The sequence below is a fragment of the Corvus kubaryi genome, unplaced genomic scaffold (genome assembly GCF_017639235.1).
Source record: "Corvus kubaryi isolate FWS band 111438036 unplaced genomic scaffold, C.kubaryi_AGA036_p1.0 split3-37296, whole genome shotgun sequence".
Taxonomy (NCBI): domain Eukaryota; kingdom Metazoa; phylum Chordata; class Aves; order Passeriformes; family Corvidae; genus Corvus; species Corvus kubaryi.
In genome coordinates, this window is record NW_024582086.1 from 1,871,432 (window position 1) to 1,897,089 (window position 25,658).

Here is a 25,658-nt window from a genome sequence, read left to right on the forward strand (position 1 = left end):
AGAGAATGGCTGGCAAAACTAGGAAGATGAGATTGCAGTGGGAAAGTAGATTCTTAAAGTGGCTTCTCATTTCTACTGTTCTCGCTCCTTTTGTGGCAATATGGTTACAGGGCACTTTGCAGATAAGCAAAATAAGCATTCTTTTCCCCCCTCCCTTCCCCTTTTTTTTGTTGTTGCTTTTGGGGTTTTTTGGGTTGTTTTTTGTTGTTTTGCTGGGGAGGGGGGGGGGAGGGGAGGCATGTTTTTGTGAGGGGGAAGGGTGGTTGCCTGGAAATAACAACTGTATTTTTGCTGAAAACTTATTTTGATCCAGAAACACAACCCTGGCAGTCTTCTAAAGCTGCTGTACTTGGACCATATACAGAAAAGCAGAGAAGAGAAATTTCCCACCTGGAACATTTGAGTTTTAACCTAAAATTTTTAATGGAAACACAGAATGTCTGCACAGAAGCAGGCTGAATATCACTGTCATTTCTAACTTTTTCTCATGCCTAGTGAGTAACACCTTCTGGACCACACAGCAGTGTCTAAAAGTCTCCATCAAAAACATTAATAAGCAGAGAAGTTTCTCTTGGACTTGTCAGAAAAGCCTGAGATCTTGTTTGCCACTTTTTCTATCTCTGTGTTTCTTCTTATCAACATACTTCACCATGCCACTTCCGTTTTCCCTGTTCAGAGTTAGAACATCTGTCCCCACTATTTGGCATGGGAAGGCTTTGTCTGCAAAATTTCAGTTGAACTGAAAATAAAGTACATGCTTTCCACATAGTCCTTCCACCCAGTTCTGACCTGGTATGCAGCTGAGATTTGTTTTAACAAAACAAAGCTTTTTGCTCATAGATAAGTAGCAGTAGGAGTTAATTTCAGCATGGAAACCTTTTTGTCTTAAGAGTACAGTTATTCAACAAGCTCTTGGGCAGGAGTTTTTAGGAAGATTAAATTTCATGTCAGTGAAGTGAAAATGGTGAGAGGATAAATATTATATTGAGCTTCTTAATTCTTCTGTGTGCTCCGAGCAATCCCACTATCTTTGCTCATTGTCACTGCTTGAAGTCAAAGCAGAGCAGCATCAGGCATCTGCACCCCCTACCCCTCAGTGAGGCAGCAGGTATTAAACTCTATCAGTAATAAGCAAAGCTGCAGTCACTGGCCAGGGGCTTTTCTCATGAATAATAAGTAAAATGAAACCTTTGTCTGAAGTTTCGCTTCAGGCCATTAACACCAGATGGTTTTGAATTCAGACCCAAATTTTGCATGCTAAGCTCATAATTATTTTTATACGTCATTCGGAGGAATACTAAACTTTGGGGCTTGTCCTCTGGCAGCAGTTACATTCACGTGGCTCCTGCTGAAGCCAGCGTGTTAGCTTCCAGAGTTGGAATATGGCCCTTAGTGCTTTCCTTGTGCTGCCCAGTGTGCTGCTGGGACCCTGCCCTCCTGATGCTGCTCTCTGACTCTGCTGCTCGGATCCTGCCCAGTTAATACCAAAGTGACAAATTACCAGCACCCAGTTAGCTGATTCTGGATGGTGGCACATATGTCCCCCTCTGTACTAGCTGCTCTTCCAAAATCTGCTAGGATCTTTCAGCCAGGAGGAAAAAAGGCACTCTTTGAAAGAGGCAATAGCACAGGCAGGGTGCAAACCCACAGTAAGCACTGTGGCTGGCCCAGCTCATGCATGGCGTGGTGCCTGTGGGGAGGTCCAAAAGCTGCATTCCACTTCCCAGGGTCCTCCCACCAGCACTGATCACTGCACTTGCTTTAGTAGCCCAGCACACTGCTGTGTGAGCAGCTGTCGGCCAGCATAGGGACGGCAAAGTGTCAGACCATTCTTAAAGTCCTAAAACACCAAATACAGGGATAAAAATCCAGCAAACAGCTGCCAAACATTCACATGTTTCTGGTGGCAAGTACTGCAGGGAGGGATGGTTAAATAAAATTTGGCATATAAGAAGCTAAGCTGATTTCCAAAGTGTGGAAGAATGGAAATTCCTTCTATCCCCTGTGCTACCACATACACTTTTCAGGAGCTTCAAATTGAAGTTACGGGTTTAATTCTTTAACATTACAAGTATTTATATTTGCATGTGTTTAAAAAATATTTTACTTAAAGTTTAGCTACATATTTTAAGTACTTAACTGTAGATGGTATTACTGGAATAAACTGGGGAAGGGGGGAATGTTACTGTTTTATTTTTAAATGAGAAATTTCCTGGTACAAGGGCCAGACTTCCTGGGTCCCAACAGGTTTTGGAGAACAGCTGATTGGCTGATCCAGGACACATTCTCCAAAAGCTCTTAATGACTCTGGGAAAGAGTATGAAAAAATAACAGCAGCTATTCCTCACCCACATAATCTATGAGTAGATGATCAACACACTGCCATTGCTGTCAGACATGAGTGCTGTGGAAAGGTCAGGATGGGATGTGTAAGCACAGCCAGTGTCACCTTCCACCTGTGCAAATCCGGGTAAGAACACCAGGATGAGCTCAGGGTCCATTTTGGCAACTGCATGAGCAACACAATCTGTCCTGTAGCTAAATGGCAAAACACAGTCCCCAAAACTATGAATTTTCTGCCCCCCTCCTCCCCCAAATTACACAAGGAAAGAAAAGAGGCAAAGGCAAGGAAGAAATGGCAAATCTGATGGTGCAGCTGGCAGGAAGAGGTGGATGAAAGGCAGGATGAGGAAGGATCAGGAAATAGCAATAAATGTTTGTAAAATTCACATTATTTGATGGGCTCAGGAACATGTCTTGTTCTCAGTTTTCCTCAGAGTGAGAATTTCCAGCAATCAGGTGATTTCTAATACTTCCATTATTTGTCTGCCTGTTCCAGATCCTCCTGAATGTGGATTTTGCCAGGACCTTTGCTTGTTTAGTTACATTCCCATTACAAGGTTAGCATCAATACTCCTGGGCTCTCTGCACTGGATTTACCCAAAGGCATGCCAAAAAGCAGTGAGGGAAAGTGGGCAAAGAGAGCTTCATTTATTTATTTATTTTAGTGGAAAATGAAAGAGAGGAGCTGTAAATGAAATCCAGACAGCTAAAAGCCAAGCCAGCATGTCAAATTTCACTCCCAAGCCCCTTAATAAATGTGGGGTTTTTTTACAGCCTTGGTAAATGATGTGCTGTGCACTGCAGGGCTCGCTAGGAGGTATCTGTACCGTGGCCAGCTGCTCTCGTTTCTGAAAATTACGTAACATCATCCAGTCCAAACAGTAGGGCTTTAATTCAGTCACAAAATTTTTATACAATAAAAAGATTAAAGCAGTGTACCCTCCACCCTGCCCCCACTTTGAATGGCTAACTCTTTCCAGGTGACTTTTTTCCCCATTGCCTTTGATTGAGCTATATTTCATTTCCCGGTTTTGGGGTCTGGTCCCGCAGTCCTGGCAGATGCCTGCCCTCAGTCTTGGTAAAGCCTATTTTTTTTGTTAAAGCAGGCTGGATTTGGCCAGTCACAACCAGACAGCTCTGTAGGTGGCTTGGGGCCATGCTGCTGCTTTTGGGAAAAGACAGACTGATGCCCAGAGCACCAGGACTGGTCAAGCACTTGGTTTGGGATGTGGGGCAGGTTGCTTTTCCTCCAGAGGCCACAGTTACTTTGGTGAACCCTGTATTTAAGAGAACATGAGCAACACTCTCCCGTGTACATGAACTAACCCAGCCTGTCAACATCCACAGGTGTTAACATCCAAGAGTTGTTGCTAGTACTGCCATACTAGCATCCCCAGTAGTCCAAACCAACGTAAGGCCCGGTTTTGGCTCCTAGTGGAGTTAAATTTGTGTTGGCAACCACCTGGCAACATTCCCTTCCCACTGCACCCCAAGCCTGCCCTATCATATGAGCCAGACCCAGTATGTTCATCCTGCCAGATCTGATCTCTCAACCTGCTTCACTTTCCCCAGCTGCTTTATCATGAAACATGGCCTTTTGGGTGATTGAAAGCAGTTCTTAAGCATAATTTTTTTTTTCCAGCTAAGCTGCAGAACACGGTGCTTAAAGGCAAATCCTATGTGCGGAACGTGTTTTCCTTTGGGTCCAGTGTTGTTTTGAGATCCAATGTGTCTACATTGTCGCAGGAACTACAATATAGGATACAATACTACATATTGTATCGGAAGCTCTCCTGATGTAAACGTCCTGGCAAAATTCTTGCACTGTGCAGAATTCATGTGTAAGTACTTAGCTAAATTGCAAGCATTTTTTTGTTTCTGTTCACCAGTGTTCCTGTAGCTCTTTCATACCTGAAGCATGAAAGATCAAAATTACTTCTCTGCAGAGGTGTTCTCTGGTCTTCGACTTCGCTTACGAAGCCATAAAAAAATATTTATGCTTGCCAGTTGCATGCTCCAAAGAACCATGAACTTGTGCCACTGTGATTTTCGCCAGTGAGAAGTCTGTTTGTCTAACTCCCCTTTCAGATTCATTCAGCTCTTATTCATTCACTCTTCCTGACAAGCCTAAACTAGGCAGTCAAGGAGAGGTAAAAAGCAGAGGGACTACCATTTCCTCCGCACTGGTGAGAGATGAGGGAATGTCTGACAAATACATTTTTAAACACATACAAACCTGCAGCATTTGTGTTTCCTAGCATTAGGTAACCCACATAAAATCAAAAAAATTCTTGAAATACCTGGGCAGAGAACAGACCACACACCATGCTTATGGATCAGGGGTCACAGAGACAGCCACTCTGAGCTGTGTGCAGCAGCTAATTGCGTTCCAAGATCTGGGGCTGACCAGGCAAGACACAATCTCTGCAGATGACATGACAGAACTGAATCCCACCTTGGAGAACAAACAAATTCTCCAGCAAGGACAGTCAACCACTCTTCTCGCAGCAGCAGCAGCAGCAGCTTCTGTGCGCAGCTTAGCACTTCCAAAATGGGGATGGGTTAATAATTAAATCCCAAGATAACTGCAAGGTCAGTTTCACTTTGATCTCCAAGTATTTCTTAGCAAAGTTGCAGTATTTACGTTTTTTGTAAGCCTACCAAGTAAATACAAAGAGGAGCAGAACAGCTCAGGCAAAGCTGATATGAGACACTTTCATTTATCTCTTTCAAATTGCTCCCCTATTTTTATTTAATCCATGTAAAAACATGCTTATTGCTAGAGAACCATGTGTATACAAGCTATCAAAAGAAAAAGATGTACAAATGCAGTAGGAAATGCACACAACCACTGTATCATTACTCAAGGAACAGCACTATCATGTACGGGGCCCAAAAGAGCAAGCTGAGGAAGAGCTGTAAGCAAGTTGTAAGCAAGCAGTATTTTATCATCCATTGCCCCTCACTCTGTTATTGTGGTAACCTGGGAGTTTAAGCCTCCAATGCATCTGAAATATCTGCATCTCAAGATCTCCAAGCTCTTCTGGCTCATGATATATTATTTGGGAGACTTGTGTCTTGTCATAGTTCTTAAAACATCATGCAGCATAGGCCAGACTCCACAGCAATACATAAACACTCAACCTGGAGCCTGAGGCTGTGAGATGGGCACCAGGGACAGTTCAAGGTCTGTGTGGAAGGAAGATGGAGTAAGACACAACATCTCCATCCTGAATCATATGCCTTCAGATTCAGAGCTGTAGTGTCTGATATCAAAGCAAACTTTTCTTGGCAAGGCAATAAACTTTCAAGATAACTTTATTTTAGGGCAGACTCCTAAATTTATGGGTGGTAGGACAATTTGCATTAGCAGAAGGACTCATATGATGGTAAACACATCAGCCACTGACTTCTCAGCTGTGAAAGACTTTATACTGCATGTAGATGTCTCTGGAATCCTAAAAGGTGACACCATAAACATGCAAAGATATAATAACCAGGAGTAAAATGTAAATAGATAGCTTATATCCTGTGTAACTATATAAAACCGATTCTGTACAAGTGTTCATCTCTGTATACAGAACAAACACCAGATTCAAGGACAAGTGAGGATAACATGTTCAGATTACTTCCCAAGGAAATGAATGAGGAAATTCTTTTCATGTCAGTACTGCTCTTATATATGTGTTTGATTTCTTTGAAGGAAAGACCCTTTTAAGCTTCCCCATGCTCTGTCTCATCTACAGTATAGAGATATATCAGGTGCCATTTAACTCTGCTTCTACCCACTACTGCATGTGAAATTGGAAAGGCAGGTCCCAGCCTCCCAAAGTCGAGGAGCAATTCCTTTGCTTGTTCCATTTGTGATCACAACCCACCGTGACTGCTGCCAAGTCTACCAGTCTGTGTGCACGTAGTGAAATCTTCATGCCTACGCACAAGTCTCTGTTTCCCTCTCCCACTCTAAGGAATTGAGCAAGCAGCAGTGGGCAATCACTGGGATGCCCAAAAACGAGATAATCCATGCATCATCCTGGCATCTGGTCTCCACCACTGGGTAACAGCAATGCCATAAATTTAATTACAATGTCATGTGAAAGTACTTCCTTTCACCTACTTTAAAGTGCTACTGGCAGTAGCTGCTAGGATGTTCCTTAGTTTGGAGGACAGCAAGAGCCGGTTCCCTGCTCACCTTATCTATCATGCAAGCTTGATTTTTAGTGTTGAAAGCTCATCTAGCTCCTCCTACGTCAGAGACCCATCTTTGTTCCAAATTCTCAACTCCCTGTTTGATATGCCCTTTTTGTGAGGGGCTATCTGGGGCTCCAGCCACTTCAGGATACTAGTCTCAGTTTGTTCTGCCCCACTTTATCTGAAAGCTATGGATATTCTCTATCCTCTACTCCCTTCATTGTTCTGCAGGAAGGTCATGACTTCTAGCTAGCCAACAGTTTACAAGAGAGAGGGATTTTAACTGCCATATCTTTTTTCTTTCCTCAAAACCACAATTCATGCAATGATGTGAGAAGGTCATAAATTTTTCAAGTGCCTTCCCAAACTCTTTGTTAGGGGAAAGAGGTTTTTGTGAAAGGAAATAGCAGGCTCAAACGCTTCTTAAAGAAGATTTGAGTGTATGTGCCTTCTCCGAAGCCTCATGCTCCCAGGAAGCCTGCACTGCACCTCCTCAATGCCAGAGGCCACCCTGTGACAATGACTCAAAGGCAGCATGAACCTCATGCCAATGACACTGAATAGCTCACACTTACTTGCCATTTGCTGAAGGTCTGGGGCTGTTTTCTTCCTCCTGCAGCTCGCCTGTTACCCTGTAATTAGGGCTATGGTTATATCTGCGGCATCTGGGATCCTTGGGATGCCTCTGATGAATGCCGTAGGTAGGAGGAGATTTAATGAGATATTCTGGGGTTTCAGTTACACCCACACCACCCCGCTGAGGCCAGTCAAATACTTTGGTGTAATTACAGGCAAGATTGGTCTTACCCTGTAATGCTCCCTCACCCCAAACCCTTTGCAATTTTTAAAAGCAAACTGCAGTATTCACCATTTACTGTCATAGAACAGTGCCTGCAGGTATATACACCAGCATCAATGCAGACAGAAGGCTGTCCTTTCCCAGAGTTTCTGCCTCTGCTCAAGGCAGAGCCAAGACTCCTCTTCAGTGTTGGTATTAGAATTTCCAGGAGGAAATTTCACACTCTACTTAAATGACAAACTGCAAACTTCCTTGCCAGTCTGCTATTTGGTAATTCACCTCACCCAAAACACTCTACCTCAAAAGATGATGCAGATAAAAATTCAGATTTCACGCTGAAATCTAATCCATAGGAAATGCAGCAAGGCAACAGTCCTGACAGGCTGCTTCAGTGGTCTCTTGGTATCTCCTTTTCCTACATCATCTATGGCAAGTGCAGGCAAGTTGACACAAAAGCATAAAAAACTTTCTGGATGACATATCAGGAGTCAGTTTTCATTAGAAATACAGACCATCTCTGGAATCCAAATTGATAGAATTATCTGCACTAAATACATGCTTTTATTCCTGTTACTTGAATTTTGATGTGACTTTCCAGTCTGTTGATTTATCTAGGAAGCAAATTTGTCCCAAGACTATATAAGACATCCAAAAAACAGCTGAAGGAAGCTAGTGCTTTACACCTACAGGGACAGCCTCTTAACTAAGTAGCAATGGCTTTGCTTTCTATTGTCAAATAGTTTGCCATCCCCTCAATGGCACGTGAATTAGACAAAATTATTTTTAAAAATCTAGACCAAATCTGGCAGATCCTTTCTTCTAAAGGGATGATTCTCCAAGGAAAACCTTCCTATTTTTAAGACTAAGGCAGTTCTCAGAAGTGGCTTACAGGGGAACATTTTTGTGGCCTGTGGTAGGGCATTATTTTAGTAGCTAGCAATAAGCAATAAAATGTGGCCAGGAAAAGACTTCTATCTACCAGGGCTGGAACTCAAAATCAAACAACATCTAAGTCAGGAGAGTGTGAGGAGCATTGCTTCTACCCTTGTTTTGATTTCATTGTTTTATTTGCAGCCACATAGTAGCACAGGATGAAGTGGAGCAGCAACATTTCAGCAGAGAGAGGAATGAAATGGCCTAGTTAAAGAAAGGGTCAGTACTCCTCAACCAGCGCCTCTTCATACACTTGGAAACTGCAGAGATTTGAACCAAAAATGTTAATAAATCCATGGAGAATACAGGTAAATTTTTGTTAAACACGCTGGGTCTTCTAACATTTGCTCTGGCTAATTTGTTTGTTTCCTTACAGTTTTATGATTGCTAATTTCTGGACGTGTCTGTAGAGTGATGACTTCAAAACTAAACATTATCACACAGTATACTCCTGAATTCCACAAGTCTCTGGTGCCACAGGCTGGAGATCAAGCTCAGTTTTGTGTAAATCACAAGATGGAGTTGCACCAAACTCAGTACACAACCAACAGGACCATCCACTTACTCTCTCCTCTCACACAGCAGTCCCTGTATTTATCACCTTTTTCTTTACTTGTAAACATTAAAAATACATCACTGGGCAAACTGGAACTTCGGAGTTCTAGCTGGATACAACACCTAGAAAGACACAACAGAAAGTTTGTTCCTCATCCTCAGGGGAAGAAAAACCTTCTGCACACCAAGTTCCACTAGGCTGTTCACCCTGTCTTCCTACATCAGAAGACTGTCAGTCATGCTGCTACCGGATTAGAAGGACATCTCTCAGAAGAATATTTTGCCTTCTGTTGTGTTAGTGCTTATTCCACCACAACCCTTTGTACATTTCAGTGACAATAACTCCATTAATTTCCAGAAAATGCTCTTTCATCAGTTGAAGATAAAAATAAGGCTAAGGCTGAAACATGGTTTATGGCTTTGTATTTCATTTATAAGCAGGTGTTACTTCTAAACTGTCAGAAATTCATGGCCAACTTTTCAATTTCTTTTGTGATTTTTTTGTTTTGAAGAATGAGGAAGGGCATATAGGACAGGAGCCCATTCTACCAATTCACAAAGTGTCACTTTCCTTCCCCCAAGGACAGAAGAAACATTCTCCGAAACAAAGCAAAAAACTGAGCCCAGGTCAGGCAATGACACCCATAAATCATCACAAAAATTACTGGTTTGTGGCTGTTCTGCAAGAGACACTTCTTATTTCATGCAGGAATTTACTTTGAATATACTTTGAATACTGGATATAAGGACAATATCTGAAAAAGATAGCAAGAGATTAAAGCAAAACCATCCAATGGAATTTATTTCACATATTAAGAAAAAATTAACAAGGCAGCTTCACTCTGTGTCTGAGTGATAAGCATGCTCATAACAGGAATATTGCCATGCCTTTCACCACACAAGAGCTCATGGCTTTTAATGTATTCTTTTAAAATCACACGATTCATACATAATGGATATGGAAAATACCATTCTTAACACACATCAAATGTTGGGGGCTGCAGAGGGTGTACAGTTTTAGGCAGCAGGCCCAGAAGCTGAACCTGAAAATCTCTCACATAGCTTTTGTGGAGCCAGTCCTATTAATGGACTGGATCAATGTCACTGCAAATACCAACAAAAACCAAAATTCCTCCTGTTCTGCTGCCTATGTACATAAATAGCTGTCCAACACATAAGGGAAAAAAACAGACTAAAGTCTTACAGACCCTACAAATTCCAAATGCTCAGAGGACGCCCAAAAAATGCCTTCTTGGCACACCTTAAGTCTTTATACCCTGCCCTGAATTTTCACTGACATCAATGGGAATTTCTGCATTTGATGACAAATCTTGACCCTATTGATGGCAATAGCTGCTCCCCAATTTATTCCCAAAGGAATGATTTCTTATTTCAGATAAAGCTGGAACATCTTAGCCATCTCAGTCAACATCTTGTTAATAAACTTCAACCTTCAGACATCTATGTGAACTACAGGTCAGGTAAGCAAGCAAATGCTTCTATTTGACCATAGTCCTGAATCTGGGATTCATCCAGGAACTTTTCAGCCAGAGATTCACTTTGAGCATCAATACAGCAAACAACAGGAAATCTGTGGAAATCCTTTGGCAATGTACTGCTTCATTGAGTATATAAATACTCTTCTAGGTTTAGCAGAAGTTTACATTACCAAAACTGAAAATGCAGTGATTAAAAAGCTAGTTAGCAAAATGCTTAAGATCATAGAAAATTAATAAAAACTGCAGGTCAGAAATGTTACCTCCAGGAAATTAAAAACACATTTCTTGGCAAACGTAATATTGTTCCTTTATCTCAATGCACAAGCTACCTTCTGTAGACATCTGTGGATGTACAGTAGCAAGAGGAAGTCATCTTCACATGCTAGTTTTAGCAGACCCAACAAACTCAGCATTTCTTGTTTTGCTTTGCAGAGTAGTGTGGAAAAGGCTGTTTCTGCCTAATGCACTTCTGCTTCATACCAGTACTTTCACTAGTCCTTCTTTCCATAAGTTCAGTGGGCTGTAACTAGAAGAACCAAGTGAGTGAAATACAACCATACAGCTTCTGCACAGCTGCGAACCAGCTCACTAGTGGAGAACCAATTTATGATGACCCCAGCACATGTCAGAAAGAACCAACCCTACTCCTCTGAGGCATTCCTCAGAGCTAAACCAAGGACGTGTCATTTTACTGCTACAGGACACACCAAGATCATAAAAATTTTGTGTAACCCTTCTTCAGGAGTGCTGCCTATCTTGCACGGTCTCTCACTTGGCCCACTTGGCCAACACTTGCCCCTTGTATCCCTTCTCCATCCCTTATCTCCAGAGCCTATTCCCTGATGTTAAATCAAGGGGATGCTCCATGGCCTGTTTATTTTCTTAATATCCTCCAGGCACCCCAAGCAGGCTTTCACTGAGAGCAGTGCTGTCCACAGAATCAGCACAGCTCCCAGTAAAGAGCCCAGCTCTTCCCACAAACCTAACAGTTAGGTCCATTATGATCATGTATGTACCACTTGTGGATTATGCCTTTTAAAAAAAGGATCTATTTCACCATCACTTGTCCAAATTCATGTGGGTTTGCCCCAGACTTGGAGAAAAGATGCAAAAAGGAAGGCTTTTAAATCCTTTTAATTAAAATCCTAACTCAGGATTAATTTATTAGAATTCATGACCTAAGCCCTGGTGCCTGAAGCACGCCCTGGGAAAGCAAACAGGCTGCCCTAACTGGGGACAGGTCTGTGCAGGGTGAAGCACCCACAGAATCCTTATCTCTTTCACTACATTCCCTGATGAAAATCGGAATCCGAAAAATCTGTTCTACTACGAGAGGCCTCCAAAGTTTTCTTTTTCATGACAAGAACTGCACCTGAATTTTCATCTAAAACCTGTTGCTCATATTATTTCATCTTTGCTTTAAAAATAATAAAACTTTAAAAATACTAAAGCTGTACTTTAAAAGTAATAAATAGAGGCCAGTATTATGAATGCTGAGGAAAGCTGACAAGGAATAGAAGAAAAAGTATTTGGAAAATCAAAATAGCAGCATTTTTTAAACAGTTCTACCTCGGACAACTGAAACCAGACAAGTGGGACCACAAGGTAGCTCAGGAGTGTTAACATTTGAGCCAAGATTGTTGTCAGTTTGAACAAGTGGCTCCTGCACAGTTCATTGTATGTACTTGTGACTTGCTGTAATTTCTGGGCCCAACTTGAGCAAGTCATTGAAGCATGTGCCTGATCAAAATTACATTAAGGAGCCTGATTGCCTGCAGAAGACAGAGTCAGTCTTTCAAGATCACCTCTGCACTTTGAGCACTAAAGCTAATTGCAGGATGTGAAATCCTAGAAAATAAGGGGCTAATGTGTATGTCTCAAACACTGATGGCCATATAGCTGTGGAGCCAACCAAGGACTGTTGGGAGCAACAGCCAATTACCAGCAATAGCTGGAAGTAGGGCAGTACATTTCTGGAACAAGTGTCCTTGTTCTGGGTCCTGGAGCTCCTGGAGCTAAGCACGACAGAGTACAGCAGAGGTGCAGGAATGAGGCCAGTGAACAGGCGTGGAATGTAAGGGGGGATCAAGAGCACCCAAGATCCCTGAAGCCCCCCAACCCATTTCCAGAAAGGTCTACAAGTCTGGGCTGCACATGAAAACGCATTTGCATAGAGAATGAGAAATTTAGCTCCAGCCCACGAAACCTTCACTATAAAAAGGACTACAAGGCCTGGATATACATGCGTTCCAGGAGCCTGCATACCCCATCAGCTGGATTGATGCTGGAGCCAGGACTGGTGATACCTCCCTCTTCCTTTCTTCTTTTCATTCTCTCTCCTCCTCTGTAATCCCTCTCTCTCTCTCTCTCAGTCCCTCTCATTCCATCCTAGCCCTTTCTCCAAAACCCTCTGCCCTGTGCTTATCTAGGAGGTCGGGGATTAACATACACGTTCCCATGCCAAATGTGTAATTTACTACTAAAACTTTGTAAGTTTTTGTAGGCCCTCTTCCTTTTGTCTTTTCTTTCAGCCATATGAGGATCTATCATTCTTGGGTGCTCCCTTCCCTGCAAGGGTGGGATGCCACACGGGACTAATGCTGGACCCATTAAAATGGAAGCACACAACAAATCAGGATCCATGTGATCTAGATCTAGCTAGGCATAAATATTTACACTGCTCGTTGAATGGACATTTGCCTTGGAATTAAATATTCATAGTTAACCGGCCATGCTTAGTCATTTTATTTTAATATTAAACCATGCTACACAGACTGGTGACTCCAGTGAATACTAAGGACCAGGATTTAATAAAAAAATATTGAAGTGTTGCTACAGAGAAACAATAAACAACAATTTTCATAAATTTTCTGAACATAATGAATGCTCAAAGAATACTGGAGTGTGATTTTCCTGCTTTGATTAATTTTAGTATATTATTTACTAGGAGTTACTTTAAAATACTGATACTAATGGGGTAGGAGAGGCAGGAGGGGAGGGATACTAAATATTATAATAAAAGTGAGGGTGATGTGTGTGCATACGTACTTGCATGCATACACAGATGTGTGCAGAGGTAGTTATGCTAAATATGCACGAGAATTAATCTAAAATACTGTGAGGGGAAGGGATTTGCATGCACAGCAAGCTGCAGTCAGGATTAATACCTTTGGATTTTGGAAGCCAAAAATGTAAACTAAACATGTGTCAGTCTAGTTTGGGTGGCCACCCAAAATTAGATATATTATATAGGTGTCCTACCAGAGAAACCAAGGTGAGCCTGGAGAAGAGCATTTATTTATTCACCCAACACAGGAATGGAACACGAGGGGATAATTTGTGTGGGAGCATTGAACTGCTACTGATTAATTAGGAACTAATCTTCTTCATTTTAAAAAGAGCACACATACACAACCCAAGCATGGTATTTGTGGATTATTTTGCCAGTCCTTGAATTAACAGGCCACTGCATAATTCTGGAGATAGAGATAAAACAAGGCATTAACCTTAGCAGCCTGGATTTTTGGTGCAATTCCAGCTTGTTTTTAGATTCCCTAACTAGCTCTGGCAGATCTGGAACAATAAAATTGCAGTGCCGGAGGCCCTTCAGCATGGAGATGGCATTTGTGTGCATGGCACCAAGTAGTTGCCATTCACTGTTTAACCCTTTACAAGCCTTTGCCCATTGTTTCAATGACAGGGACCAAACTAAAACCCAGGACTCAAGCTGTTCACATCCAGATCCAGCTGTTTTCAGTTTGCCTCACTGCCTGGGAGAAGTACCTGTCTGAATCTAGATTAAGAATAGCTGCCTTCCTGTTTGAAAGCTATTTAAGGAATTTCTAGCATACACAAAGTCTGTACATATAAATATTAAAAAGGGAGAAAAAAAACCCTGAAAAATTAGTGCATGTTTTCGGAAAACAGTAGATCTACAGAAATGTGTAGTTCAATCTAATATACTCTATACTGCTCCCAGAAGAAAGTCTATGTTCCTCTTGGAAATGGGATTGCACACTAAGTAATCTCTGACTGTTCCAAGCCAAATGTAACCTACAATAGTATTTTGAAGCTTACTAGGTAAATGAAGACCCTTCTCCACCTTCTACAGTACAGTCATTCTGGATCAGAACTAAAAATTCGTTCATCTACTAAATCAGTCATTCCCCACTCACTCCACAAGCCCTTTCCCAACCCAAATTCTCTTATAGGATTCAGGAAGATGAAATGCCTTGTTGCCAACATTTAGGTTCCCCTGCATTCCACTGTTCTCAGCACTCTGAAACTGGTGGTGATTCTCACCACAAAGCAAATACTTTCTGTACATAAGAATTGGACATAGAGCACATAAAGACCAGAAACTGAAAAATCAATCTGATGTTCATTTAGTGGGCAGAAAATGTTCATGTCCACAAAGGGCAAAGTTCTCCTCTCCTCTCCTCTCCTCTCCTCTCCTCTCCTCTCCTCTCCTCTCCTCTCCTCTCCTCTCCTCTCCTCTCCTCTCTCTTCTCCTTTATTATCATCCTCTAGGATGGTTTTGTGGACATCAACATGATACTTTAGTTTAATTCAAGTTAACTGGGTATGCACAAGGGGCTGGCACATGGAGCTTGAGCCTGGTTCAAAAGTTACTCACCTTCCACCACCACAGTTGCAGGTTTCGAATAGGCTGTGCCCAAACTGTTCTTGGCTACACAACGATACTGTCCTGCATCTTCTCTCTGAACATTGTGTATCCTTAAATTCCCAGAATCAAGGACAGCAATGCGAGCAGTCTCCTGCCAGAGGAAGGAGCAGTTGAGGTGAGGACTCTACATTCAGGCTGCACACAAACAGCATCAAAAATTTGTTTGCAAAGATTGGGCTTACATGCATGAAGACTATACATGTTGTCCTACCATTGAAGGATTTGGGGCCAGCTCTTCCTGCTCAGCATTGTCCTGACATACTCACCCATCCCTATTTTTGCAGATCAGTGTATTATAGCTTTGAAAGAGTTCTTACTTAAAAGAATGCTCACAAATGCTTTCATCAGTATTTGGCCATACTAAGTAGTAACAAGCATATAAAATATACATACACAGAGAACATTTGGTTTGTATGTAGATTTATTGCAGATGAAGATATTTATGAGATGAGCCCTGTTTTTCCAAATGTTTCCTTTCTAGCTACTAGCTAGCTACTAGCTAAATACTGTAACTAATGCTAACATTTAACACAGTACAATTACAAATAATTAGCATTACTAAAAACCATTCTCTACTCACCTTTACAACTGTTTCTCCTTTGACCCACGAAACAGAAGGTTTTGGATTCCCCATTGTAGTGCATGGAAGAACAGCCTTTAACCCTTCTATTATTTCCACATTTATAGGTGGACGGGTTATTTTGGGTCCTAAAATTTTAAAAGCTAAAAATTAAAATTGGAAAGAAGCTAAGACATAGTAAGACAAATTCAGAAATAACATCAACAATTCTGCTTGCTTTTTCTGTGTGTTGCTGGAAGATAGAGCAGTCTTTCTTTGTCATGGACTGCCTTGGTAAGAAAGATCTTTCTTCAGCACAGCATTCAGTTTCAGTTTACGGATGCAAAAGCAGCTAACTTGCATGGGTTATTTGTTTTCCTGAGTGGAGTTTGACAGTCATTTGAATTAGGGCCTGGGATAAAATCCAAATTCAGATAAGAGTATTTCCAGTATTGAAGAATGTTAGCATTCCAGGTTCTGCCACTCTTCACTGAGTAAACACTGCCTTGTCTGAAAGCTCAGATCTGGATTGAATTGATTTTGAAACAGTATTCAGGCTTGCCTCTAGCTCAACAAGAAGAGTATGTAAACTCAATTAATGTCCCTAACTGAAGGGTTTATAACTATGCTAGTGAAAAGGACAATGCAGCATTAAAGAAAAAGGAGTCGAACTCCCTTGAAGTTAATAAGGGATAAATTTAAATTCATTTTACTGAAAAAGGAACATGGCCTATCTTACTCTGAGCTGAGAGTATAAAAGATCATCATCTCCATATTTTGGGAGACCTGACATTTTGAGTCCCTTGCATGATAACGAATCAACAGGAAAAACAAGCTTCAGAGACATCACCTCCTGGCCAACACCTGCAAGTGACTGGGATGCTGTGGAGCTCCAGAATTACCAGACCAGGAGGGTCATCTCATTAGCACAAACAAATCCTTTCCTACAACCAGATGCTTTAGCCAGAATATATCTCTGGTACTCTTTAAAGCATTTGTGTAAATAAATCCAGCCACGTGAGTCCAACTTTACTGAGTTTGACACATACATATCTCTGTTCATAGGCAAGAACAAGCCTTTTGCCTTCCATGTGGGATGATGAGATTTACAACATGTTGCTCCAGACCATTAAACACTATTATTGAGAGCATCTGAACATAATTTAGTTGAATTTTACATCCTCAGGTAGAAACCTGATTAGTGAAATCTTACTTTTAAAATTCGCCAGGCATCAATGCAGAGGTTTAATCTGCCAAAATGCGCCTCTTTTACAGAGTTTTGCACAAAGGGCATTCTTCAAAGCATCAGGTTTTGTCCTCTGATCCTAGAACAAGTGTGTGTTATTCAAAGTGAATTACCACAGCTGCATTAAGTTATGATCTCATATGCCATATGATGTCTCTGCCTCAAAGGACTGCACCCAGCTTCACAAGAACATGGGTCTGCACTGAGCGTGGATCCCCAGGTGCCATGCATGGAAGTCTGCTCAGGCTTTTGATTAAACACTCACATGGTGTCAGGAAGAAATTGCATTCCCACTTACGCATTTTCACCTGGAGAGCCCCACAGCTCTGGGCAGCTGCTCCAACCCCGTTATCTGCTGTGCAGCAGTACACCCCATCATCACTGTCCTCCACGCTCAGGATGGTCAGGAGCTGCCCATTCCTCTGGATGCTGTACCGTGTGTCAAATAGCCTGCAGGGCACAGCACAAATTGTCAGGGACCACCAGGGATGGAGAGAGGGAATTGCATTTGGATATGCAGGCTGCTGATGGCACTACAAATGACAATAAGCTTTACCTTTGATTTTCAACATGCAAGCAGAAGGGAAGGTGCTGAAAATGTTGAGTTCAGCCTTAAGATTCAGGTTCTCACTAGACCATGCAGTTCCTGACTGCCACTAGTGTAGCAGCAATTTTTCCTCCAACCAGACATTGGTAACATTAAGTAGGTATCATGCTTGGGGTTTTGACTGGCCAAGGACAGGCATGAGCACAAATAATCTTTTCCAGCTAGGTTCTGTTTAAGGTATAATTGCTCAGTGCAAGCCAAAGACTGCTTGTATGGGAAATAGAGCTGGCGGAAGCTTTCCTTCTTCAGGGGAAAAAAAAAAGGATTTTTTTTTAATTAAACAGATAAAGTTATGGAAATATTTTTACAGTTGTGAAAAAAGACACAAACCAAAAACCATACCCTTTTGTGTCTACGTACTGGAGTGGTTTTGTCTATTTTTTTTGAACAAAAAACCAAACAACAAACTAGTGAAGAAATATGCTTAAGCCATCTGAAATTTAGAGGATTCAAGGACAGCTGTATTTTAATGACCACAGGCTTTAACTGGGAGATTTCAGAGAAACGAAGAAATCCCTGAAGCTGGAGCAACAAAAATATGGGATATTGCAACAAATGTGCAGCAAAGACCAATTTTACATGTGAGCATGATGAGAGAAGTGTGGTGTATGAGTAGGGGGGATGTGTGTATTCAAGTGCGAGAGCCAGGGAAAGCAGAAAGATGCCAAGAAATCAGAGGGCTAAACTATTGATCTTTACTGCAAAACTGCAAAAGTATAATAAATATAAATAAATAGTATAAATAAGCACTAGTAAATTTCTTTGTGTTTTATTTTCACATCTTTGTTGATGCTTTTAGGAAGCACTTTCATGCAATTGGACTTTGATTCCGATGAAGAGTGGCAAAAGAGTTCTGATCTGAGGATTGTGTCCCAAGCAAACTGACTGCTATATGTGTCATGTTTTGTCTTTTACTGTTACAAATTGTACAGTAGTTACTGACTAATCTGAATGTACCATTTATGATGTTACAGGCACATATTTCCTTTCAACAGCACTTCACCATTCAGTGTTACATCTCCCTCCACTTTTTCAACATGGGAAAAAAGAGTGCCATGAAGTCATCCATAGTGTAAAAGACATGCTGACTCTGTTCCCTTCTTTCCCTAAGGAAGGCTCGCTGTGGGCAGCCCTGTTCTGGAAGATGGGACAGGAAACCATTTCACTTGGCACACAGCACCTGCTGGTTTACTTGCACAAGTTTTGATGCCAAAAGGAAAGGCACATCCAGAAGACTAGTGCTGACTGTAGTCTCTGCCCAGGCTCTATTCCCATTGAAGTTAAGAGTTGATATACTGTTTTGTTTTGCAGGTTAACCTTCCTGTCTGTCCAGGATGCTGAGACCATGGCAAGAGAAGAAAATTTTGGAAATTAAATAACTGATGTTAATTGCTTGCAATAACTAGGCCCTTAGAAGTGTGATACACACACACACAGAGGCACAGAAGTACATTTATATGGGGGTTTTTCAGAAAAAATGTCTTCTCATCTGATGCTTTTCCATTGTGCAAATAGTTTCATCTCAGTTTTTAGAAAGTAACAGAAATATATTCAGCTTATCTATTCCTTTGTCTTTGGTCTGAGCTTTTTTATCCAGCAGTACTGAATACTAATGCTACACAGCCTTGTGAAAGTATAATAACTTGCTGTTATTAATGCTGCTTCAGAAGTCCCAGTAAAGGAATGAAGCGCCTGAGCTCTAAGGCCTTAACAGCAGAGGTGTTTTATCTTTATTTTCCGTTTTGGTCAAAATACTGGGTCTCAGACAGAGAGTGGGAGGGCTTTAAGAAAGATATGTTGGGCTTTTGGAAGAGGGGATTGAGGCGATAAATGATCTGCATTTCATATTATCTTAGAACACATAGAGAGTGATCATTTTTAAAGACATGGGGTGAGAAAGACACAGTCCTGCATGGATGGCTTTCTCTCCTTGCTTTGATTTTCAGTCATGGCGTCACTGATGGGGAAGGAATTAGGAGAAAGGTGACCTGATTTGGAAATAACATCCATAGAAGTTCAGACCTCCGTGTTGAAACAGAGCCAGGGTCAGGAGATTAGGGCCAAATTTTGCTGAGAATGCAGACAATGAAAAAAAAATATATATTTCTGAAGGCCTATATGCATACTTGCAACTTTCTGCTTTGTCCTACTCTAAAGCAGTTTTCCAAGCAGTGAGACCTCCTGCTGCTGCTGACTTACTTGGAGCCTCCTAGGGCAGTGGTCCAAAGGCTCTTTGGATGTTTGACCACAATAGAGAGAACCATACTTCAGGTAACCATCTGCCCAACATGCACATCTCATGTAGAGAACAGGTTTTGACCATGTCATGCAAAGGTTGTGCTGCATTTTCCCTCACAGAGGGAGTGACTTACAGCCATTTAGAATGAGAAATCTATATGAAGGCATGTGGCAGATGTAATGTGATTTCAGAGCTAGAAGATCAAGTACAGTTTACTTCATAGAAACCTATCTACAGCAAAAGAGCAAAAGCCATGGTGGTAACTTCCATAAAACATTTCCACACTTCCAGAAGGCTGCCTTCTTTGTTGACACCTTGATGCCTGGTGGTTAATGTCTGACAGTGCGTAACAATGAGAAGACAATTTCCAGATCCAGAACTAGAAGCAAACAAGAAGGGCACAGCGCAATCCCTTCCATGCAAAGTTTCCAAGCACATTGAGACAGACAACAAGTCCTGATAAGCTCCTTTTAAATATTATACAGCATCCTCCTCCTTCGTACGTGCATAAACTGAGGAACAGAGCTGACCGAATTGTCTGAATCCGGAGAGAAAACTACTTGCATACCTTGCAGCAGAAACTAACTCTCTGTGAGCTCAAGTGTGTGAAGGTGCAAGAGCAGTCCCCAAGTGCTCTTATCACTCCCTCATAAACCTAGAATCCTATATAATTACAGCACTCATACTCTCTCCTGACACAGATCTGGTTTTATATTTCCAGATATCTCCTCTATCATGAAAGAAAACACTGCCAGTTTTGGCAGAAATGCTGGTGAGGGCTGGGGCTGCTCCCTACCTGATGGGAATGCTGTTGCGTGTCCATGTAATCTCCGGCTCAGGATATGACTCCACTACACAGACAAACTTGGCAACATCTTCTACGAGGGCATCCACGGTTTCCAGAGGAGTGCTGATCAAGGGAGCTGTGTGAACAAGAGAAAATGTGAAAGCCCTCTGGTGCCTCCTGGAGAGAGCTACATAGCCTGCCAGACACCTTTGGTGGAGGGAGGCATGTCCCTGCAGGGTCACTCAATGGCATGTCCCTTGAAGTCTCTCCATAACGTGCAAAATAGAGCAAACCAAGCTCCAATAAGCTCAGTGTGTCCTATGTATCTGACCCACCTCTTTCTCAAGACTCACAGCACTGGGTGAGCATACTGCAAGGACACAGGTGAGGTTGTCCCATTGCTATGAGGGTGGCATTGCATAGGCTGGAAGTGCAAGCGGCAGCACACAAATTGAAGGCAAGCTGACCTGCCCCTGGAGTGGGAACAGTGCCTCCTCATTAATGCATGAGATTTGGGCTTCCTTGTCATTATTACAGGATTTATACACTCAACTATTTATCTTTAAAGAAAAAACAAAAACAACCAAAGCCTATTATATAAAAACACAAAACCCTTATTTAGCACTATATTTTTCCGAGCCAGGCTTACAAAGACAATTCAAGTCATTCAGATTTGTGTCCTGACTAGGACACAATCTCTTTTTCTCACAGTTTCTAATCAAGTAGCACAAAGGTTAGAAGTTGAATAGCTATGTCTAATGCTCATTATCACAGACCTGTTGTCATGCATTACTTGAATGTATCTTTAGAAACATTTGCCATTGCTCTGGTGAAAGACTTGAATCACAGCTGGGAGGGATCAAAGCATAAGCCTAGCCACTCACTTTCTCTGCTCATGGTATTCATTGCAGCCACTGCCTCCAAAAAAACTTGAATTACTTGATCAGTGGCTGCAAAGGACATATATCCATATTTGTTGGACTGGATTTCAGTGACAACTGTGCTGAGATAAACTGATTTTAACATATTCCTGAAACACTACCTTGAAAATTGATCATGGATTCAGGACTCCTCCTGTTCCTCACTGACTGTAGCAGTATCTGGCCCATTACTTTTTCACAGAGAATCCCAACTGCTGTGTTGGGATTCTGCTGGCCCTGCTTAGTACAATAAAATTCAAATTCAGGCAAAAAATAAACTACATCAGTTTTACCCTTCCCTCCCTAAGGAAAGGGCAAAAGAGAACACACTCAGATTTAAGTGACTGAGAATAATAGAAAGTTTATACCTTAATGCTTTTTCAATTTACATGGAAGTCAAAGTTAGAATGTCTTTGGAGTTCTGCCGGAATGAAGCTAGAGGAATAAAGGATCAGCTTCCACTATCAGGTTTATGTAAAACTCTAAACACTTTTGACACTTCATTAGAATGGATGCCTCAATAATACTTCCAAATTTTAAGATTTCTCATAGTATCATTGATTAACAGTAACAACTATACTTATGTAAATCTTGAAACTGTAAATAAGGCAGCACTAAAGATTATATGAACAAAACTTCATTTGAAACAAGTCTGTGACTAATTCATTGTTTAAGATCACTGCTTCAAAGTGTATCATGCGTCACTTTATCAGGTCATTTTGAGTTACATTAGACAGAAAATAATCATCTGTATGGTACCCCAGATGAATCTCATGCCAGTGAAACCAAATGGAAGATTTCCATAAAGCATTCATTTACCTTCTACTGGAGGTTGTCTTAGGATAATAACCCCCATCGCTGGTTATCCTGTCTACTGCAAATGAGACATTGCTATTTCGTGACAGAGTTTATTGGGATTTGATGGCATTAACCCCAGAGTTTTGCAATCTAATTTTATATAGTATGTTGCTGTTGCTGTTGTCCATATTCCTTGATCTCTGGAAGGATGCTTTTCTAACCTTGAGAAATGTAAATTTTTACAGCAACGATAATTCAAAGCAACCAGTTTTATAACTGTTGTAACGATAAACACAGTCATTTTCACAGGTAATAAAGTTACATTTGTACCAAGAGCTGGTACAAATATATTTTGTATATATATTTGTATATAACCAGTATTTTGTTCTTTGGGCAAATAAGAACTGTCAGGTTTCTATATTAAATAAATTCTCTAGAAATGGTTAAATATTTTTAAGGTGGGTCTTTAATTCAATAGATGACAGAATATTGCATAGACATGGTCTGACCTGGTACCTCTTGAAAGCCAGCATGCAGCTTTTTGGGCACAATCAAGCCTCATGGTTGCAAGAAAATACTGTCCAAACTGACAGCACTACAGTAACACGAAAAGAAATGTTTTTAAAGTTGCCTTCCTAAATTCTACATCCTCAGAGAGCAATCATGACAACAATGGGGATGTGTCATTTTCTCATATGCTCTTTTCACCTTTGTGATATTTAACCCAAGTAGGGACAGTTGGGAGTGGAACATGCCGTCATTTCCTGAGGCAGCAACAGAATCCCAAAATGGCTGAGACAGTGCTTACATCTAAACGCCATCCGAGCAGCTCGGGTGCTGCTGTCAGTCCATGTTTTCTCCAGAAAGCACTCTAAACATATGATGTGTGCATTACCAAATTTTAACATAGGAAAATAGAATCTGAATGATGTACAGACATATCTGTCAGCACATAGAAATGGAGCCAGGCCTTCCCATGTGTGTACACTGCGGCTTTCTGATATTTTTAAGGTATCCTTCTGGCTTTAAATAAATTGAAAATAAATTAATTTATATATGTGTAAAGCCACACAGGTGCCATTTTTCTGGATGTCAGCTGTAGTTTCCTGAGATAGAAAAATGACCCAAGGCTGGTCACAGGACCATGAGAAAGCCAAATCCTCTTCTATCTCCAGCCCACCAGAAGGTTCCACATTTCTTGGCTTTGGATTCAGATTCACACTTTTGAAACCAGACCAACCAGGCAAACAACAAAATGCAGAAAACAGAACCAGTCCCTCTGCAACTTTGCAGACACCTGGAGAAACTGCAGTTCCTCTGGTAAAAACTGGCTCAGCTGCAATGTCCTAGAAAATGGTATGTATCTGTTCATCACACTGTGACACCAGAAAAAAAATCTATCCCTGTCCTCTTTGTTTTTCTTGTCTCTCTAATACCACTTGTCTTACCACAACATTCAAAAAGTGTAAAATTCACCAACTTATTTTAGTGCCTTAGGAAAATATTAACATTTTTATTTCAAAATGTTTTTATGAAGAAGATACATTATTTCCTTTTTTTTTCATTTTGAGAATAACCTGACTAACAATTTTAAGAACATAGCCCTGCAAGAGCAGCAATGTTGGCCTAACATGTGAATACTGGCATTCCCCTTAAGATTTCATTTTGTTTTCCTGAAGCTGCAAAGTTTCTAGTAAACGTTGAATCGCACTGGACAATCACCGTTCAGCAAAAATTGTCATCCGCAGGTTAACAAAACGGTACTTCCAGAAGACCACGATTGCACTTCATAACTCACAGACTTTTCTAAACAGATTTTTTTATTCCAATTCTTTAGTTGGCTAAAAGTACGTGTGCATAGGCCCATATGCATGCGTGCACACAAGATAGGAAGAAGGTATCACAACTTCTACATTATATGCTATAACAAACAGTGCGTATTTGTATTTATATACATATTCTTTGTAAAGACATCATAAGTATTTACTTTTTTTGAAGATTTATATACTTATAAACCTACACAGGTGTGCTGAACACAACAAATCTCTGGCTCTGCGGCAACTGGTGCTACCAGCCATTAACACTTCTGAGCTCTCTCTCACATGAGAAATGTACATTCCACCCAGGCTGAACCCAAAGGTCTCCCCTGCCTGTTACAATGGACTATGTGCTCTTCATAGACAAAGAACCTTCAATTCCAAACACAAATATGAAAATATTTTCACTGGTATCCTACTAACAGCAGTGAAGTGACTACTGAAAGCAGACCATTTTCATCTTTTTTGGGAACACTACTGCACCACCCACCCCACTATTACCAGAGACACCTTCCCCTTTGCAAAACATTCTTCAGCAAATGGCAGAAGAAGAGCAGGGAAAAAGCCCCTCCAATCAAACCTTTTAGAAGTGTCTCAGCCAAGCTGAGGGCTGCCAGGGTGAGGACGTGCAACAGGGGCACCTTCAGCAGGTCATTCATGTTTGATCCAGAAGGCATCCAGCTCCTTCAGGCAAGGTGTGCGGACCTCCCAGCCGGCTGCATTTCGGAAGCGGTGTGCAAGCAGAGCTTCTCTACGAGTGACAGAGTGGGGTCTGAGGGATCTAAGTATAATCAGGAATTCTCCCACCCAGTGGTGGTGATGGACATGGCCAGCTGGTGTGTATCCACTTTGGTCAGTGTGAAAGCGTGGGGCTCATGAAACAAGAGAAAGAAAATCCCTTCTGAATTCCTTCTAAGCAAACAGAGAGCAGTACAATGGGCAAATGCATTTCCAGGGCAGTACCCTACCCCAGTGTTGCAAAGTCACCAGACCTTTATTCCAGCTGTCTGTAAGTGCAGCAATAGGCAAAAATGTTTGCCACTGCGTTTTCCTTCATTTTATTCCCCTCTTTTCCAGTTTTTCTCCTCTCACTCACACACACTCCCCCTTATTATAACCTTTCAAGTTTGGCTGTAATATGCCACCTGTTGCCCTGCTGATAGTATTTCTTTTCTTAACAGATGCATTTGTTGGAGCAGAAGAGGTTGGCATTGGTGGCTAAAAGTGCCTTTCTTTTAAGGCAATACAACAGTGGGGAAATATGACAGTGGGGTTCTGACATTAATCTCCAGAAATATTTTGTTAACCACCAGGTCTCTGCCTAAGATGAAAGGCAGAAAATCAACACTCATTTTCTAGGAAGATTTAAAGAAGCATCAGACTGACTCGCTCTGTCTTGTTCAATCCTAGCACAAAGGCCTATGTTATATTTTCCAAAAATGTGAAGTCATTTGTACTGCCTGTTTTTCTAGCATAAATATTAATATGAAGAGCAAAGAGGCTTACCACTGTGAAAAAGGCTGATGTTAGGACAATATCTGCATGAGCAAAGATGAATAATCAGTCCAGGAAGAGCCAACTTGATGATGACGCTCTTGGAACATGACTCCACATATTTTTCATCATTTTATCAGCAGCATGGACAAGAACTTTGCACTAAACTGTGCAGTCATAACAT

The 25,658-nt window shown here is 41.3% G+C and overlaps 1 protein-coding gene across 1 annotated transcript in view; it reads right to left on the reverse strand.

Annotated features, from left to right (window-relative positions):
* The window catches only part of MUSK (muscle associated receptor tyrosine kinase), a 57,882-nt gene extending 33,131 nt beyond the window's left edge, over nt 1–24,751 (reverse strand). Inside the window, exons 1-5 of the mRNA XM_042015305.1 lie at nt 24,561–24,751; nt 20,455–20,581; nt 17,111–17,262; nt 15,588–15,715; nt 14,957–15,098 (exon numbers count right to left, since the gene is read on the reverse strand). Of these exons, the coding sequence (XP_041871239.1) occupies nt 14,957–15,098; nt 15,588–15,715; nt 17,111–17,262; nt 20,455–20,581; nt 24,561–24,657 (646 nt within the window). The 5' untranslated portion in view covers nt 24,658–24,751. The remainder of the gene's footprint in view (nt 1–14,956; nt 15,099–15,587; nt 15,716–17,110; nt 17,263–20,454; nt 20,582–24,560) is intronic.
* Between the last annotated feature and the right edge of the window lie 907 nt (nt 24,752–25,658).